General features: G+C 41.4%; 1 protein-coding gene across 2 annotated transcripts in view; it reads right to left on the reverse strand.

The window, feature by feature from the left end:
* FBLN1 (fibulin 1) overlaps positions 1-9,563 on the reverse strand; it is a 59,896-nt gene extending 50,333 nt beyond the window's left edge. For both annotated transcript variants that reach the window (XM_069763310.1, XM_069763312.1), the window contains exon 1: positions 9,447-9,563. In XM_069763310.1, coding sequence (XP_069619411.1) covers positions 9,447-9,504 — 58 coding nt within the window. In that variant the 5' untranslated portion in view covers positions 9,505-9,563. The remainder of the gene's footprint in view (positions 1-9,446) is intronic.
* Between the last annotated feature and the right edge of the window lie 5,306 nt (positions 9,564-14,869).

The raw sequence follows: 14,869 nt of genomic DNA on the forward strand, positions 1-14,869 counted from the left end.
AATGGCAGACACTTTACAATAATGACATGAATCTTTGGCAAATCAAGAGGAGCCAGAGATTGTTACATGTCTGCCATAGAAGGAAAGAACGATGATAGTATAAAGCTAAGCCGGAAGAGAAAGGATAAGTAATGTAATGTATGTACACAGTGACTGCACCAGCAGAATAGTGAGTGCAGCTCTGGGGTATAATACAGGATGTAACTCAGGATCAGTAATGTAATGTATGTACACAGTGACTGCACCAGCAGAATAGTGAGTGCAGCTCTGGAGTATAATACAGGAGGTAACTCAGGATCAGTAATGTAATGTATGTACACAGTGACTGCACCAGCAGAATAGTGAGTGCAGCTCTGGAGTATAATACAGGATGTAACTCAGGATCAGTAATGTAATGTATGTACACAGTGACTGCACCAGCAGAATAGTGAGTGCAGCTGTGGAGTATAATACAGGATATAACTCAGGATCAGTAATGTAATGTATGTACACAGTGACTGCACCAGCAGAATAGTGAGTGCAGCTCTGGGGTATAATACAGGATGTAACTCAGGATCAGTAATGTAATGTATGTACACAGTGACTGCACCAGCAGAATAGTGAGTGCAGCTGTGGAGTATAATACAGGATGTAACTCAGGATCAGTAATGTAATGTATGTACACAGTGACTGCACCAGCAGAATAGTGAGTGCAGCTCTGGGGTATAATACAGGATGTAACTCAGGATCAGTAATGTAATGTATGTACACAGTGACTGCACCAGCAGAATAGGGAGTGCAGCTCTTGGGTATAATACAGGATGTAACTCAGGATCAGTAATGTAATGTATGTACACAGTGACTGCACCAGCAGAATAGTGAGTGCAGCTCTGGGGTATAATACAGGATGTAACTCATGATCAGTAATGTCATGTATGTACACAGTGACTGCACCAGCAGAATAGTGAGTGCAGCTCTAGAATTAGTACAAGATAAGTAATGTTTTTTACAAAGTCCAACATGCCCGCTCCCTACAAATTACATAGGCAGAAGGTCCTATTGAAATCAGCACGCTCGGACAACTTTTGTGTAATATGTTTCAGACCCTCCGTCCCCCTCGTTTGGCCTCTTACTTGGACATCCTTCAGCTGACACTCATCTCCTACTTTTGAATATCAGTTTTCTAAGCTTTTTCTAATGATTTTTAGACAAACCATACACCAACGTTCTGTCATGAGGCTTATTCTGAAGGACACGTTCTGAGCCCGTAAAACCTCAGTCACCGGAGAGGACGTGTTTGAAGATTGTCAGACATTTCCTTTGAGTTTGCTCTTAGATGCAGGTGTTCAAAGGGTTTTGTGTCCTTGTCATTCACTTTGGCTTCAAAGAAGCCACCGTCATCTAATCTGGAGTAATGGCTGACCGTTTAGGACAAGTGGTTGTTTTGAAATTTGTGATCAAAGCCCGAAAAGAAAAAATAGGTTTTGACTTAACAATAAAGGAAAACTTCCCAAAATCAGGACCTTCAGAACAAGAGATAAAGCAGATGGAGAAAAACTGTCTGAACGAGGGATGTTCCTAAAAAAAAGTGTTTTCGAAATTTCGAGAAACAAATTTTAAAGGCCACCATCATGAAAGCCACTTTTACAGTCTAGGAACTTATATATACAAGTCCCCCAAAATCCTCTGCAAATCCCTCAAAATTCCTCTATAATTCCCCCCATATGGTGCCGTCCGGTCCAATGTCTCCTCTCTCCTCATCCTCCTTCCCTTATTCCTACAGATGCTTTGAAAAGTCTCAGAAAAGTTTTTTTTTTCAACCTTGTGATTGGACTGCAGCAAAAAAAAAAGTGAGCAAAATGCCGACCAATGTAAAACTAACAGAGAGGGATTTTTTTATTACGAGGTTTTGGAGCAGAAACTCTCAAAATCCTTCTTGACAATTCAAGACCCCTCAAGATCTTGGAGGATCTGCTCAGTTTCTGCTGCGAAAAGTCTGATAAAAGGCTCCATGTGCAGATAAAGTTAGGGTACGTACACACAACGTCTTTCTCCCGGAATTCGCGTGATGACGTACCGTCCCGTAAAATGACATTGCTGTGCACATGTTCCATCTTACATCACTTCTTCGACAACCTCGGAGCGGCTTAAAGAAGTGACGGCCGCCGGGGAAGGAGTCTTTTTTTGCCGACTTTTCAGAACAAAAACTGAGATTTGGACATTCTATGCCCAGTTTCTCCTAAGTTTCTGTTCCAAAAACTCCTGGAAAAACTCAACTTTTTCAGGCGGATTTCTTGTGGATCTTAGTCAAACACCAAAAGCTCCAGGTTTTCGAGAAGTCTTGATTTTTTTAGGAGACTTTGCGCACCAAAAACTCTTAAAAAAAGTGTGAAACTCACAAGTTTATCAAGAGGAAGACATTTTGAAGCTTTTTTTTGCCGACTTTTCAGAACAGAAACTGAGCAGAAACTCATAACTCATAAGTTTTTAAGACGTTAAGGAGACGTTAAGGAGAAATGTTTCCCCTTAGACTTCATTAAACTATGGAAACTTTTGCAAAATTGCCCCAGCAATGACTTCCATGGAGAGCTGAGGACTAGCGGTCAGACAGCCCCATATTAAACATGATGTGGACATCCGCCATATAATTCCTCTGCAGAAAGAATATAAGCTCTGGCTGATAGAGAGGAGAATCATCATCAGGAAATGCGATATTGGTTAAATGAGGTTTTTATGTTACATGGTAAAGTTATCTTCCCATATTCCTCTGAATAAAGAAAAAGTGTTATTTTCCCTCTGGAATAATAGACACACTTCCTGTTCTGATCAGAAGACCATAAGACTTTTCCGCAGTTTCATTATCGTCAAAGACAGGATTATAAAAATGATAAAATCTCTTTATAGAGCAGAAACACAATTCTCAATAGGTGATGTCACAGCTCACCTCCTCTTCCTCCTGTACAATGACTGATAACACCTCTATATACAGTAGATAACACAGGATCCACCATTCACAATAGGTGATGTCACAGCTCACCTCCTCCTCCTGTACAATGACTGATAACACCTCTATATACAGTAGATAACACAGGATCCACCATTCACAATAGGTGATGTCACAGCTCACCTCCTCTTCCTCCTGTACAATGACTGATAACACCTCTATATACAGTAGATAACACAGGATCCACCATTCACAATAGGTGATGTCACAGCTCACCTCCTCCTCCTGTACAATGACTGATAACAGTTCTATATACAGTAGATAACACAGGATCCACCATTCACAATAGGTGATGTCACAGCTCACCTCCTCCTCCTGTACAATGACTGATAACACCTCTATATACAGTAGATATCACAGTTTGGTGTGAGGATTAGTGGGGGCGCAGTCAGTTCCCGGTGAAATCTGGTGAGTTATGCTCCTCGGTGAGATCATCGGCAGATCCTGACCTCTGACCTCTGGATGTCGCCTATATGGTGGGAGCTGATGTCAGATTATCTAATCTTGTCAGGTTCTTGGAAGTCGCACATGAAGATCTGGAATAAAAATCTCACATCTGGCTGAATGTATAATCCACTCTCCATCCAGAAACCCTCCCGAAAACCCACACTCACCTAATACTTCTCACAGCTGAGGGTTTGCTACAGTTGTATCCAATGTAGAAAATCCTCCATGAGCTAAAGAGACGCTCAGATATCTTGGAATGATGGTTTGTTACAATGTATCAGTGCAAGCAAAAGAGTTCTGGACTGGAGTCCACTCTGTAAAGCTGATATTGGAGCAAATTCTCAGCTCTGAGAAGGATCGGGCTCCATTCTGGATATAAATAAGATGGTTCCCATTCACTGACAGCAAGAAGAGATCCTGAAAATTAAGATTTAAAGCATACTGTGCCGAAACGTCATCAGAAAAATCTCACAGCTGAGGGTTTGCTGCAGTTGTATCCAGTGTGGAAAATCCTCTGATCAGTAGAAGAAAATCTATATACAGTATATATATCAATCCTATAGGAACAGGTGATGCCCTAAGGTGTAACACTTGGGGCGAGGAAGTCTCCAGCTCTGGACCTACAGTGTTATTCACACACCAGGTGTAAACAAACGAGAACCTGACAACTTCCTCCGGTTCCTGCACCACTTGTCACAGATCTGCGCCGGCTGCTCAGATTTTCCATTACTTTATTGAGACTGAATGTTACAAGGAATCTACGACCCGGCCCCGAGTCATCCTCCAGCTCCAGTCTCCGATGTCACAGAATTCTAAATTATCCCGAAATATCGGACGCTGTTTTGATTGTCCGCATCCATATTTTTTTTTTCTCACACCCTTCAGATTTCGGGCTGAAATCGCAGCATGTAGAATAAATATACAGATCTGCACTGATTCAATGATTTTTTTTATCGGATTGCACTCGTCCATAGGGTTGAGCGAAACGGATCGTTCATTTTCAAAAGTCGCCGACTTTTGGCAAAGTCGGGTTTCATGAAACCCGACCCAATCCGTGTGTGGGGTCGGCCATGTGGTACGCGACTTTCGCGCCAAAGTCGCGTTTCGTATGACGCGCTTGGTGCCATTTTTTCAGCCAATGAAGGAGCGTGGGCAGAGTGATGACATAGGTCTTAGGGGCGTGGACGCCTATCGCCATAGGAGAGAGAGAGAGAGAGAGAGAGAGAGAGAGAGAAAAAAAAAATATCCCATTGACTTTGCATTGGGTTTCGTGTTTCGGTCGATCCCCGACTTTTCGCCATAATCGGCCGATTTCACTCGACTCGACTTTTGAGATAGTCGAGTTTCGCGAAACCCGACTCGACCCTAAAAAAGTAAAAGTTGCTCAACCCTACTCGTCCAAGTTATTCGCCAGTGTGAGCGAGCCCTTAAAAAAAATGAAGAATTATCTAACTATTAACTATCTATTATCTGTCTACCTTTCCTTGTTGCATGTCCCACCCAATAAAATGTAGGTCAAGCCCCAAACTGCCTCAAAACTTATTCCCATTACACCTCCATAATAGTAACAGCCTTGTTGCTGTCGAGGAAGCGACATGATGCCTGCACAACACTGTCAGCCGCAGCACCCCAGGATAGTGCCAGCCATTGTGCCCCAGAATAGTGCCAGCCATAGTGCCCCAGAGTAGTGCCAGCCACAGCGCCCCAGAGTAGTGCCAGCCATTGTGCCCATGAATATTGAAGGCAACAATGCCCTCCAAGCTATATGTCTCCGCTGTCACAGTTCCGGTAGCTCTACTGTATTACATGGTCCTACAGGAGCTCAATCATCTTAATAATACAGTAGGAGATATCCTAGGAGACACCCCGGGGCCTCTTATAAATCTAATCAATGATGACGACTGGCGAGAGGATAAAATCATAATAAACGTTTTAGAAAGCCTGTGTGTAATCACTACCTGAAGGCCTCGCTCCTCCCAAAAATATGACTTTCTTTGAAGATAAGTTAAGTTTCTCTGTAACTTTTTGATGAAGTCTTTTGGTGCCAGAGGGACTTGAGAAACGTGACCCACTGAACTGTCAAGTGTTCCTCACTTTTTTCTTTTACAGGATCTTCTAAGGGTCTTTGATGTGAGGACAGGATGTAAACTGACACTTAAACCTGCCTTTAATTTCCCCCCTCAGTCAAGCACTCAATTTCCGCAGGCATTGATGGTCCAGGCTCTATAAACAGTAGTCAGCAGGAGATATTCATCACACAGTCCCCTGAATAGCCATTAATTGTAATTAAGTGGGAAGATTGTCATCATCAAGGAGAAGAAAATACTCAAGATGAACCTTAATTGTATGTCAGCCATATTACCAGAAGGGTAGAGGTTTTGACAAATTAGTAGTTGACCAGATCCCAGGTGAGGCTGACAGAAATGACGTATAAGTGTCTCCAAAAATTGGTCATAGTTGTCAGCAATTCATGGACGTTTATTGCCCCGGTTAAACAAATAATTTTGTCGTTAATTAGCGACTAGGACATGTGTTCCTTTTATTAGTAGTCTTCTTTTAAGTACGGACAGTTGTCAGGCTGATGCAAAAGGCGGTCGTTTCGACCATTCTAGTGGTGGGTTCTTCTAAGTCAACCTAGTCTTGGTGGACCATTCTAGTTGAGATGGTGGTTTCTTTTAAGTCAACCAAGTCTTGGTGGATCATTCTAGTTGGGGTGGTTTGTTCTTTTAAGTTAACTAAGTCTTGGTGGACCATTCTAGTTGAGGTGGTGGGTTCTTCTAAGTCAACCTAGTCTTATTAGAGAACCAGGTTGACAAGATAACCATAAGTGAAAGACAGTTACCTATTTTGCGGTAAAATTGAGGAACTCATTAAATTGTCTTCTCAAGATGGTCATGGACAATCCAAAGATTGCAGAATGATGTATCCATATGTGGGGCTGGATCACCTTTGGTAAAGCTAATAGGGATTTTCAAGGAGATCAAGCAGAAGAAAATACTTTAGGTGGACCACAACTGAATATTTGCCATACTTCTAGAAAGTTGGTTTTGACGAACTAGCACTAGATCAGATTATAGCTGAGACAGACAGAGATGACATATAGGTGGCACCAAAATTAGGTATAATTGTTACCAGTTCCTGGATGTTTATTGCCCTGGTAAAAAAAAAGCCATGTCTTTATTAGAAATCTTCTGTTTAATACATAGGGTTGTCAAGCTGGTGGCAAAGGTGGTCGTTTGGACAGCTCTAGTTGAGGTAGTGAATAGCAATTTAATTTTCACTGTCCTTGTCCAGTATCCAGCCCAGTCCTCCCACCATCTCTTGAAAATTACACTAATCACCTTGTCAACCTGGTTCTTCACTGAGAATAGGATTACTCTGGATGCCGAACCAGTCGAAATGTTTAGTGTTGAGTTAATCTAAGTCAACATATCGGTCTAGAACCAGGTTGACGGGGTGCTCCATGTAATTCCAGAGAGGACGGTCAGTTACACTTTTTTTTAGTCAGAAGAAGAAACTCAATCAATTGTTTTCTCAAGATGGTCATGGACGGCCCAAAGACTGGATATTTATGGAGCTATACAATGGATTGAATCACTGCCAATAGGGAACATAGGGATTTTCAGATATGTGGGAAGATGTCTGAAGGGATATCTGCCCTTCAACCATCCTAAGACATCGGGGTGGTGCTGGGTATGGAGGAGAGTCAAGTTAACCCAAAAGATATGTCAGCTGATCCTGCCAAAATAGGGGTCGATTATCTAATCTGTATGGCTAAAGTAAAGGTAGCCATGGACAAAAGATATATGCTCTCTAAATTTGGAGTCTAAGTTTTTTCATTTTTTAAGACCAGTCATTCCCTGTTTGTTCTCCGATCAAAAGGTTGAGCCGATGAAAATCTAAGAAGACAGGTGGAGTTTTGGCTAATAGGGTCTTCCAATACTCTGCGGGAGAAGTTAGACCCCATACACATAACAGCAAACTCATCCAAAGGTGAAGATATTATCAACAACCATTTTACGTGTATGGTGGCCTCCAGACTCTGCCCCGAGAAGGAGAAAGAGGGAAGGGACATGTTGAATTTAAGCATATAGGTAAGGCTTATGTCCTCATCCCCATTGAAACCAAATGTATGCCTAGTCAAGCCCAGCATGTTCATGTATGGATCGTCGGGAGGGAGGAGCGTTCAGCAAACAGCTATTGATGATGCATGGATATTTTGAATGGGAGGTCCAGGACTGGCCTGCTATAGTGTACGGAGTGGTGGTGTCCCAGTTCCGTACACTACCTACTTACAGAAGTCATGGGACCACGGTGTCGAAGCACCACCGATCTGATATTGATGACCTAGTCTCCAATATCTTAAACAACCTTTTTAAGATTCCTGTTATTTGCTGTCATTGATAAGAACCATCATAAGATTCCTCATAACTAGGTCTTATATCCCAAGGTTTATTGTTGAACCCATCTTGGCAAGACATGAAACGTATTCCTGTAAAGTCCCTTTAATGGCTAATAAGTCATCTTCTGTATGGTCATCTTTCCGTGAATCCTTCACCAAACCACCAGTGCCTTCCAATGTATCTATCAAGGCTCATTCAGCCATCAGCTATTCCTTCCCACCTTCCCAGACACATGCACACTGTTTGACAGAGAGTACATGTTTTTTTTAATAGGGAGAGGGGGGATAGACACATTTTTGCCCTTGAGAACAAAATATGCTCAATGCTTCTTTCCCCTAAAAACATCCATCAGGGGAGAGTCGGGAGACCCTTGAACACATGAGATAGTCATCCTGTCCTACCAAAGTCGGCACGTTTGTCCTGGGCTTCAAGGCAAAATTTACTTAATTTGCTAAAATATTGCAGAGGGACTATTGATCCCTTCGGGCCCCAGGTCCACCTTTATTTGGCCCCCAAGAATAAGGAAGACTGTCTGCCATTCTTAATGGGATGTAAGTTTGGGACCCTTTTTAATGGCTTTTGCCATAGTATATGCCCATATATTCAGCTGGAAGAAGGGGGGTACCCCATGCATACCCCCCAATAGCAGAAATCAACAGATAATACAGTAATAGTAGACTGGACTATGATGATAGCACCAATATTCTGCACCATGGGGTACATAATGCACTGTTGTCAGTCCCTATACTAGTATACTGTATATCATGCAAACATATGGAGAATGTTTTTTTTTTTTACATAGGACTGCTAAAACTATGCAATAGCAAACTAAGCTCTGCTACATCTGGATGAATAAACATCGTACTGTGTATATATATGCAGCTATACCCAACAGCCCATCACAGGGGCATCGGAAGCCAAGAAATTCCTTTATCCATTAACGATGATGATGACGATATTTCCGAATCGCACACTACTCCACTCTGGCACAGAGCGGCAAATGGATGTAGCAGCGCTGAATTTGCTGACTCTTTAGAGTTGCGTCATTTGTGTGTAGTGATAGATGCAAGACATTGCGCCGTTCAGTTGTGCCAAATGGCCATTTCAGCTCTGCTACATCTCTAAAATTACCAGTGTGAGATTTTGGAGGCAAAAAAGAAAAGTTCCCATCTTCGCAAACCTCTAGTGATTTTATTTGTCTATCCCATCAAGATAGGTCATAAATACAACTCTTAATACTTAGATTGTAAGCTCTTGGGGAAGAGTCGTTTTCCAAATAAACCACCTTGATGCGTTGCAACACTTTAATGGTGAGAGTCTCATGTCACGTGGCTTAGATATTACCTGATGTCATTTAGCTGCTATTTCTTGCCATAAATTAGCAAAATTAGTGCAAAAAAGTTCCATTAAAAAAAAAGCTCAAATCCGATAGGTAAAAAAATAATCCACAAAAAGTAGAAAATTCCTACTTAACGCACAAGGACAATGGAGACCTCTCGCTGCTCCAAGGAATTTATAAGGATTATTCCCAAGTCCACAAATAATAAAATGCCTAATAGAGGTAACTTTAGGGTCCCGCTGTGGGCACGTTTACTACCCCCCTGTGGACTCACCTCTGTGAAGCAGAAAGGGGAGAAGACTCAGTAGCAGCATCATTTCTGGAAGACTCATTCTGAAATACAGAAGAAGGAGACCTGGAATTGGGATCAGTCTGAGCTCAGTGTAGGAGGAGCAGGAGGAAAAAAGAGGAGGCAGGGACATTTCGAAAGCAGCAGGAGAGAGGGCTGCCTCCCTCTCCCAAATCCTCTTCCCTACAAACACTCAAGAGGGATCTGAAGAGGGGGACAGAAAGATACACAATGCAAAAGTCACTGCAAAATAACCCCAGAGTGTCAGTGTATGTTTCCTATGATCTACAACTATTAAGTCACTTTCCAAAAAGTTTCCAAAAAGACTAAGAACTGGTGAGGCAGGGAGCAACCCATCCACCGACTCTAGACCAGACCACATCAGTTTGCATGGATTTTCCCATTCATCACCTGTGGGCACTGCAAAAATCTCCAAACCACCCTTCAGCTGGTAATTATTGCCACATAGAGAAAAACTGGATCGGAGTACGACCCCCAAATTATTTAACTCTACCCCAGAGTCACAGATACATCCATTAGAGGAAAGTGAAAAATAAAAAAGGAAGGTAGCACTCCATAGATTCCAAGGTGAAAAAAGTGGATTTTATTCAGACCCACATAGCATGGCGACATTTCATCTCACACTGAGCCTTTCGCCAATCTCCAATATCTATTAGCTATCTATTATCTATTGATCTATTTATCTATTATCTATCTATTAATCTATCTATAATCTATCTACTATTTATCTATTATTTATCTATTATCTATCTATCTATCCTTCTATTTATCTATCTATCATCTATCTATTATTCATCTATCTATCTATTTATCTATATTATCTATCTATCATCTATCTATTCTTTATCTATCTATTATCTATCTATCTTTCTATCTCTCTATTATCTATCTCTCTATTATCTATCTATTATCTATCAATCCTTCTATTATCCATCTATCTATTATCTATCTATCTATTATCTATCTATCTATCTATCTATCTATCTATTCTTTATCTATTATCTATCTATTATCTATCATCTATTATCTATCTATCTATCTATTCTTCTATCTATAATCTATTATCTATCATCTATTATCTATCTATCATCTATTATCTATCTATCTATCTATCTATTCTTCTATCTATAATCTATTATCTATCTATTATCTATCTATCTATTCTTCTATCTATAATCTATTATCTATCTATTATCTATCTATCTGTTATCTATCTATCTATCTATCTATTATCTATCTTTTAATGTTCGTCCATCTTTCTTTCTCTTTCGTTCTTTCTCTCTATCTAAACATCTAGTCAGTTCTTCTGTTTTTTGAACACATCACAAGTGATTCAGATTCTTTCTTCTTCCCCCATCTTGGATCCCTTCTTTTAGTTCAGAATGGAGAACGTACTCCCACTGATCTTGATTTGGCTGCACTTTTCCAAAAGTAGCAGGGACTCCGCTTATAACCTGGACCCCAAAATCCGCATTGTGAATTATGGCCCAATTGGGGATATTCCTGTCATCCCTGGGGGTCCATGACTGACAGCTGCTGTCTACTTTTTCTATGAGGTGAAGTCTACCCATTCCACCCTGAAGACCATATGTGCTGTAGAGGCTCCCCATGATGCAGCCGGTATGAGCCGGGCCCAGGTTGGCCGTATACCTCATTACAATGGGTGGTGATCCCCTCTACCTGCCAACCCGCACCACGTCCTTCTGCCCCATAGGGTTAGGGGGGTGGTAATGGTAACCATCTCAAGGCAGGGGTCCAATTACCCATTTCCTATGGCCCCCTCCTCACCTCCATGTTGACCACAAGTCTCAAGTGACTAAGAAATGAAATCTTTGCGATTCCAAACCCCCCATGAGACCCCGAGCTGCTGTTTGTGTCTCCATAGGTGGTAGCCCCTCTTTATAATCGGCGACCCTGGCAGAGAGCGCCGGCATGGCTTCTGTGTTAGGACTGAATGTGCAAATAGTCTCCGGGCTCTGGAGCAAGATTTAATTCACTCAAGCTGTTTCCGTGTGGAGTTTGTGACTTCAGCTTTGCCCTCACTTGAAATGCGGCCTGGAATTTACTACCCACCGGCCGAGCGGAATCACGTGTGGGACATTTCTGGTGCCACAGACGAGGACCGATGGCAGCGACAATAGCCGTAAGGTTAGGTCAGGAAATATTGACAGAAATACCCAAAAATGTGACGGAAAATATTTCAATCTGTGGAAAATGTAAAGAAGATTTTTATGGAGGAGATTTCTGCTCCTAACGAGGGCTGAGTGATGATATAACAAGATGATCGCTGCTCGTCTAAAAGGCTCTTTTACATGAATGTTTATACTTTTACACAATGGTTCGGTCCCCACACAGTTACACAATTGTTCGGTCCCCATACAGTTACACAATGGTTCGGTCCCCATACATTTACACAATTGTTCAGTCCCCATACATTTACAGAATTGTTCGGTCCCCATACAGTTACACAATTGTTCGGTCCTCATACATTTACACAATTGTTCGGTCCCCATACAGTTACACAATTGTTCAGTCCCCATACATTTACACAATTGTTCAGTCTCCATACATTTACACAATTGTTCGGTCCCCATACAGTTACACAATTGTTCGGTCCCCATAGTTACCCAATTGTTCAGTCCCCATACATTTACACAATTGTTCAGTCCCCATACATTTACACAATTGTTCGGTCCCCATACATTTACACAATTGTTCAGTCCCCACACAGTTACCCAATTGTTCAGTCCCCATACATTTACACAATTGTTCGGTCCCCATACATTTACACAATTGTTCAGTCCCCATACAGTTACACAATTGTTCAGTCCCCATACAGTTACCCAATTGTTCAGTCCCCATACATTTACACAATTGTTCAGTCCCCATACATTTACACAATTGTTCGGTCCCCATACATTTACACAATTGTTCAGTCCCCATACATTTACACAATTGTTCAGTCCCCATACATTTACACAATTGTTCGGTCCTCATACATTTACACAATTGTTCAGTCCCCATACAGTTACCCAATTGTTCAGTCCCCATACATTTACACAATTGTTCGGTCCCCATATATTTACACAATTGTTCAGTCCCCATACAGTTACACAATTGTTCAGTCCCCATACAGTTACCCAATTGTTCAGTCCCCATACATTTACACAATTGTTCAGTCCCCATACATTAACACAATTGTTCGGTCCCCATACATTTACACAATTGTTCAGTCCCCATACAGTTACACAATTGTTCAGTCCCCATACAGTTACACAATTGTTCAGTCCCCATACATTTACACAATTGTTCGGTCCCCATACATTTACACAATTGTTCAGTCCCCATACAGTTACACAATTGTTCAGTCCCCATACAGTTACACAATGGTTCGGTCCCCACACAGTTACACAATTGTTCGGTTCCCATACATTTACACAATTGTTCAGAGTCCATACATTTACACAATTGTTCAGTCCCCATACATTTACCCAATTGTTCAGTCCCCATACAGTTACACAATTGTTCAGTCCCCATACAGTTACACAATTGTTCAGAGTCCATACATTTACACAATTGTTCAGTCCCCATACATTTACCCAATTGTTCAGTCCCCATACAGTTACACAATTGTTCAGTCCCCATACAGTTACACAATTGTTCAGTCCCCACACAGTTACACAATTGTTCAGTCCCCATACAGTTACACAATTGTTCAGTCCCCACACAGTTACACAATTGTTCAGTCCCCATACAGTTACACAATTGTTCAGTCCCCATACAGTTACACAATTGTTCGGTTCCCATACAGTTACACAATTGTTCAGTCCCCATACAGTTACACAATTGTTCGGTTCCCATACAGTTACACAATTGTTCAGTCCCCATACAGTTACACAATTATTCGGTTCCCATACATTTACACAATTGTTCAGTCTCCACACAGTTACACAATTGTTCAGTCCCCATACAGTTACACAATTGTTCGGTTCCCATACATTTACACAATTGTTCAGTCTCCACACAGTTACACAATTGTTCAGTCCCATACAGTTACACAATTGTTCGGTTCCCATACATTTACACAATTGTTCGGTCCCCATACAGTTACACAATTGTTCGGTCCTCATACAGTTACACAATTGTTCGGTCCCCATACAGTTACACAATTGTTCGGTCCCCATACAGTTACACAATTGTTCGGTCCCCATACAGTTACACAATTGTTCGGTCCCCATACAGTTACACAATTGTTCGGTCCCCATACAGTTACACAATTGTTCGGTCCCCATACAGTTACACAATTGTTCGGTCCCCATACTGTTACACAATTGTTCAGTCCCCATACAGTTACACAATTATCAGATCCCCATACAGTTACACAATTGTCGGTCCCCATACAGTTACACAATTGTTCGGTCCCCGTATATTTACACAATTGTTCGGTCCCCATACAGTTACACAATTGTTCGATCCCCATGCAGTTACACAATTGTTCAGTCCTCATACAGTTACACAATTGTTCAGTCCCCATATATTTACACAATTGTTCAGTCCCCATACATTTACACAATTGTTCGGTCCCCATACAGTTACACAATTGTTCAGTCCCCATAGAGTTACACAATTGTCAGATCCCCATACAGTTACACAATTGTTCAGTCCCCATACATTTACAGAATTGTTCAGTCCCCATACAGTTACACAATTGTTCGGTCCCCATACAGTTACGCAATTGTTCAGTCCCCATACAGTTACACAATTGTTCAGTCCCCATATATTTACACAATTGATCAGTCCTCATACATTTACACAATTGTTCGATCCCCATACAGTTACACAATTGTTCGGTCCTCATACATTTACAGAATTGTTCAGTCCCCATACAGTTACACAATTGTTCGGTCCCCATACAGTTACGCAATTGTTCAGTCCCCATACAGTTACACAATTGTTCAGTCCCCATACATTTACACAATTGTTCGGTCCTCATAATTTTACACAACTGTTCGGTCTCCATACATTTACACAATTGTTCAGTCCCCATACATTTACAGAATTGTTCAGTCCCCATACAGTTACACAATTGTTCGGTCCCCATACATTTACACAATTGTTCAGTCCCCATACATTTACAGAATTGTTCTGTCCCCATACAGTTACACAATTGTTCAGTCCCCATACATTTACACAATTGTTCAGTCCCCATACATTTACAGAATTGTTCTGTCCCCATACAGTTACACAATTGTTCAGTCCCCATACATTTACACACACAATTGTTCGGTCCTCATAATTTTACACAACTGTTCGGTCTCCATACATTTACACAATTGTTTGGTCCCCATACATTTACACAATTATTTGGTACCCATAATTTTACACAA

Source organism: Ranitomeya imitator, chromosome 4, assembly GCF_032444005.1.
Source record: "Ranitomeya imitator isolate aRanImi1 chromosome 4, aRanImi1.pri, whole genome shotgun sequence".
Classification (NCBI taxonomy): domain Eukaryota; kingdom Metazoa; phylum Chordata; class Amphibia; order Anura; family Dendrobatidae; genus Ranitomeya; species Ranitomeya imitator.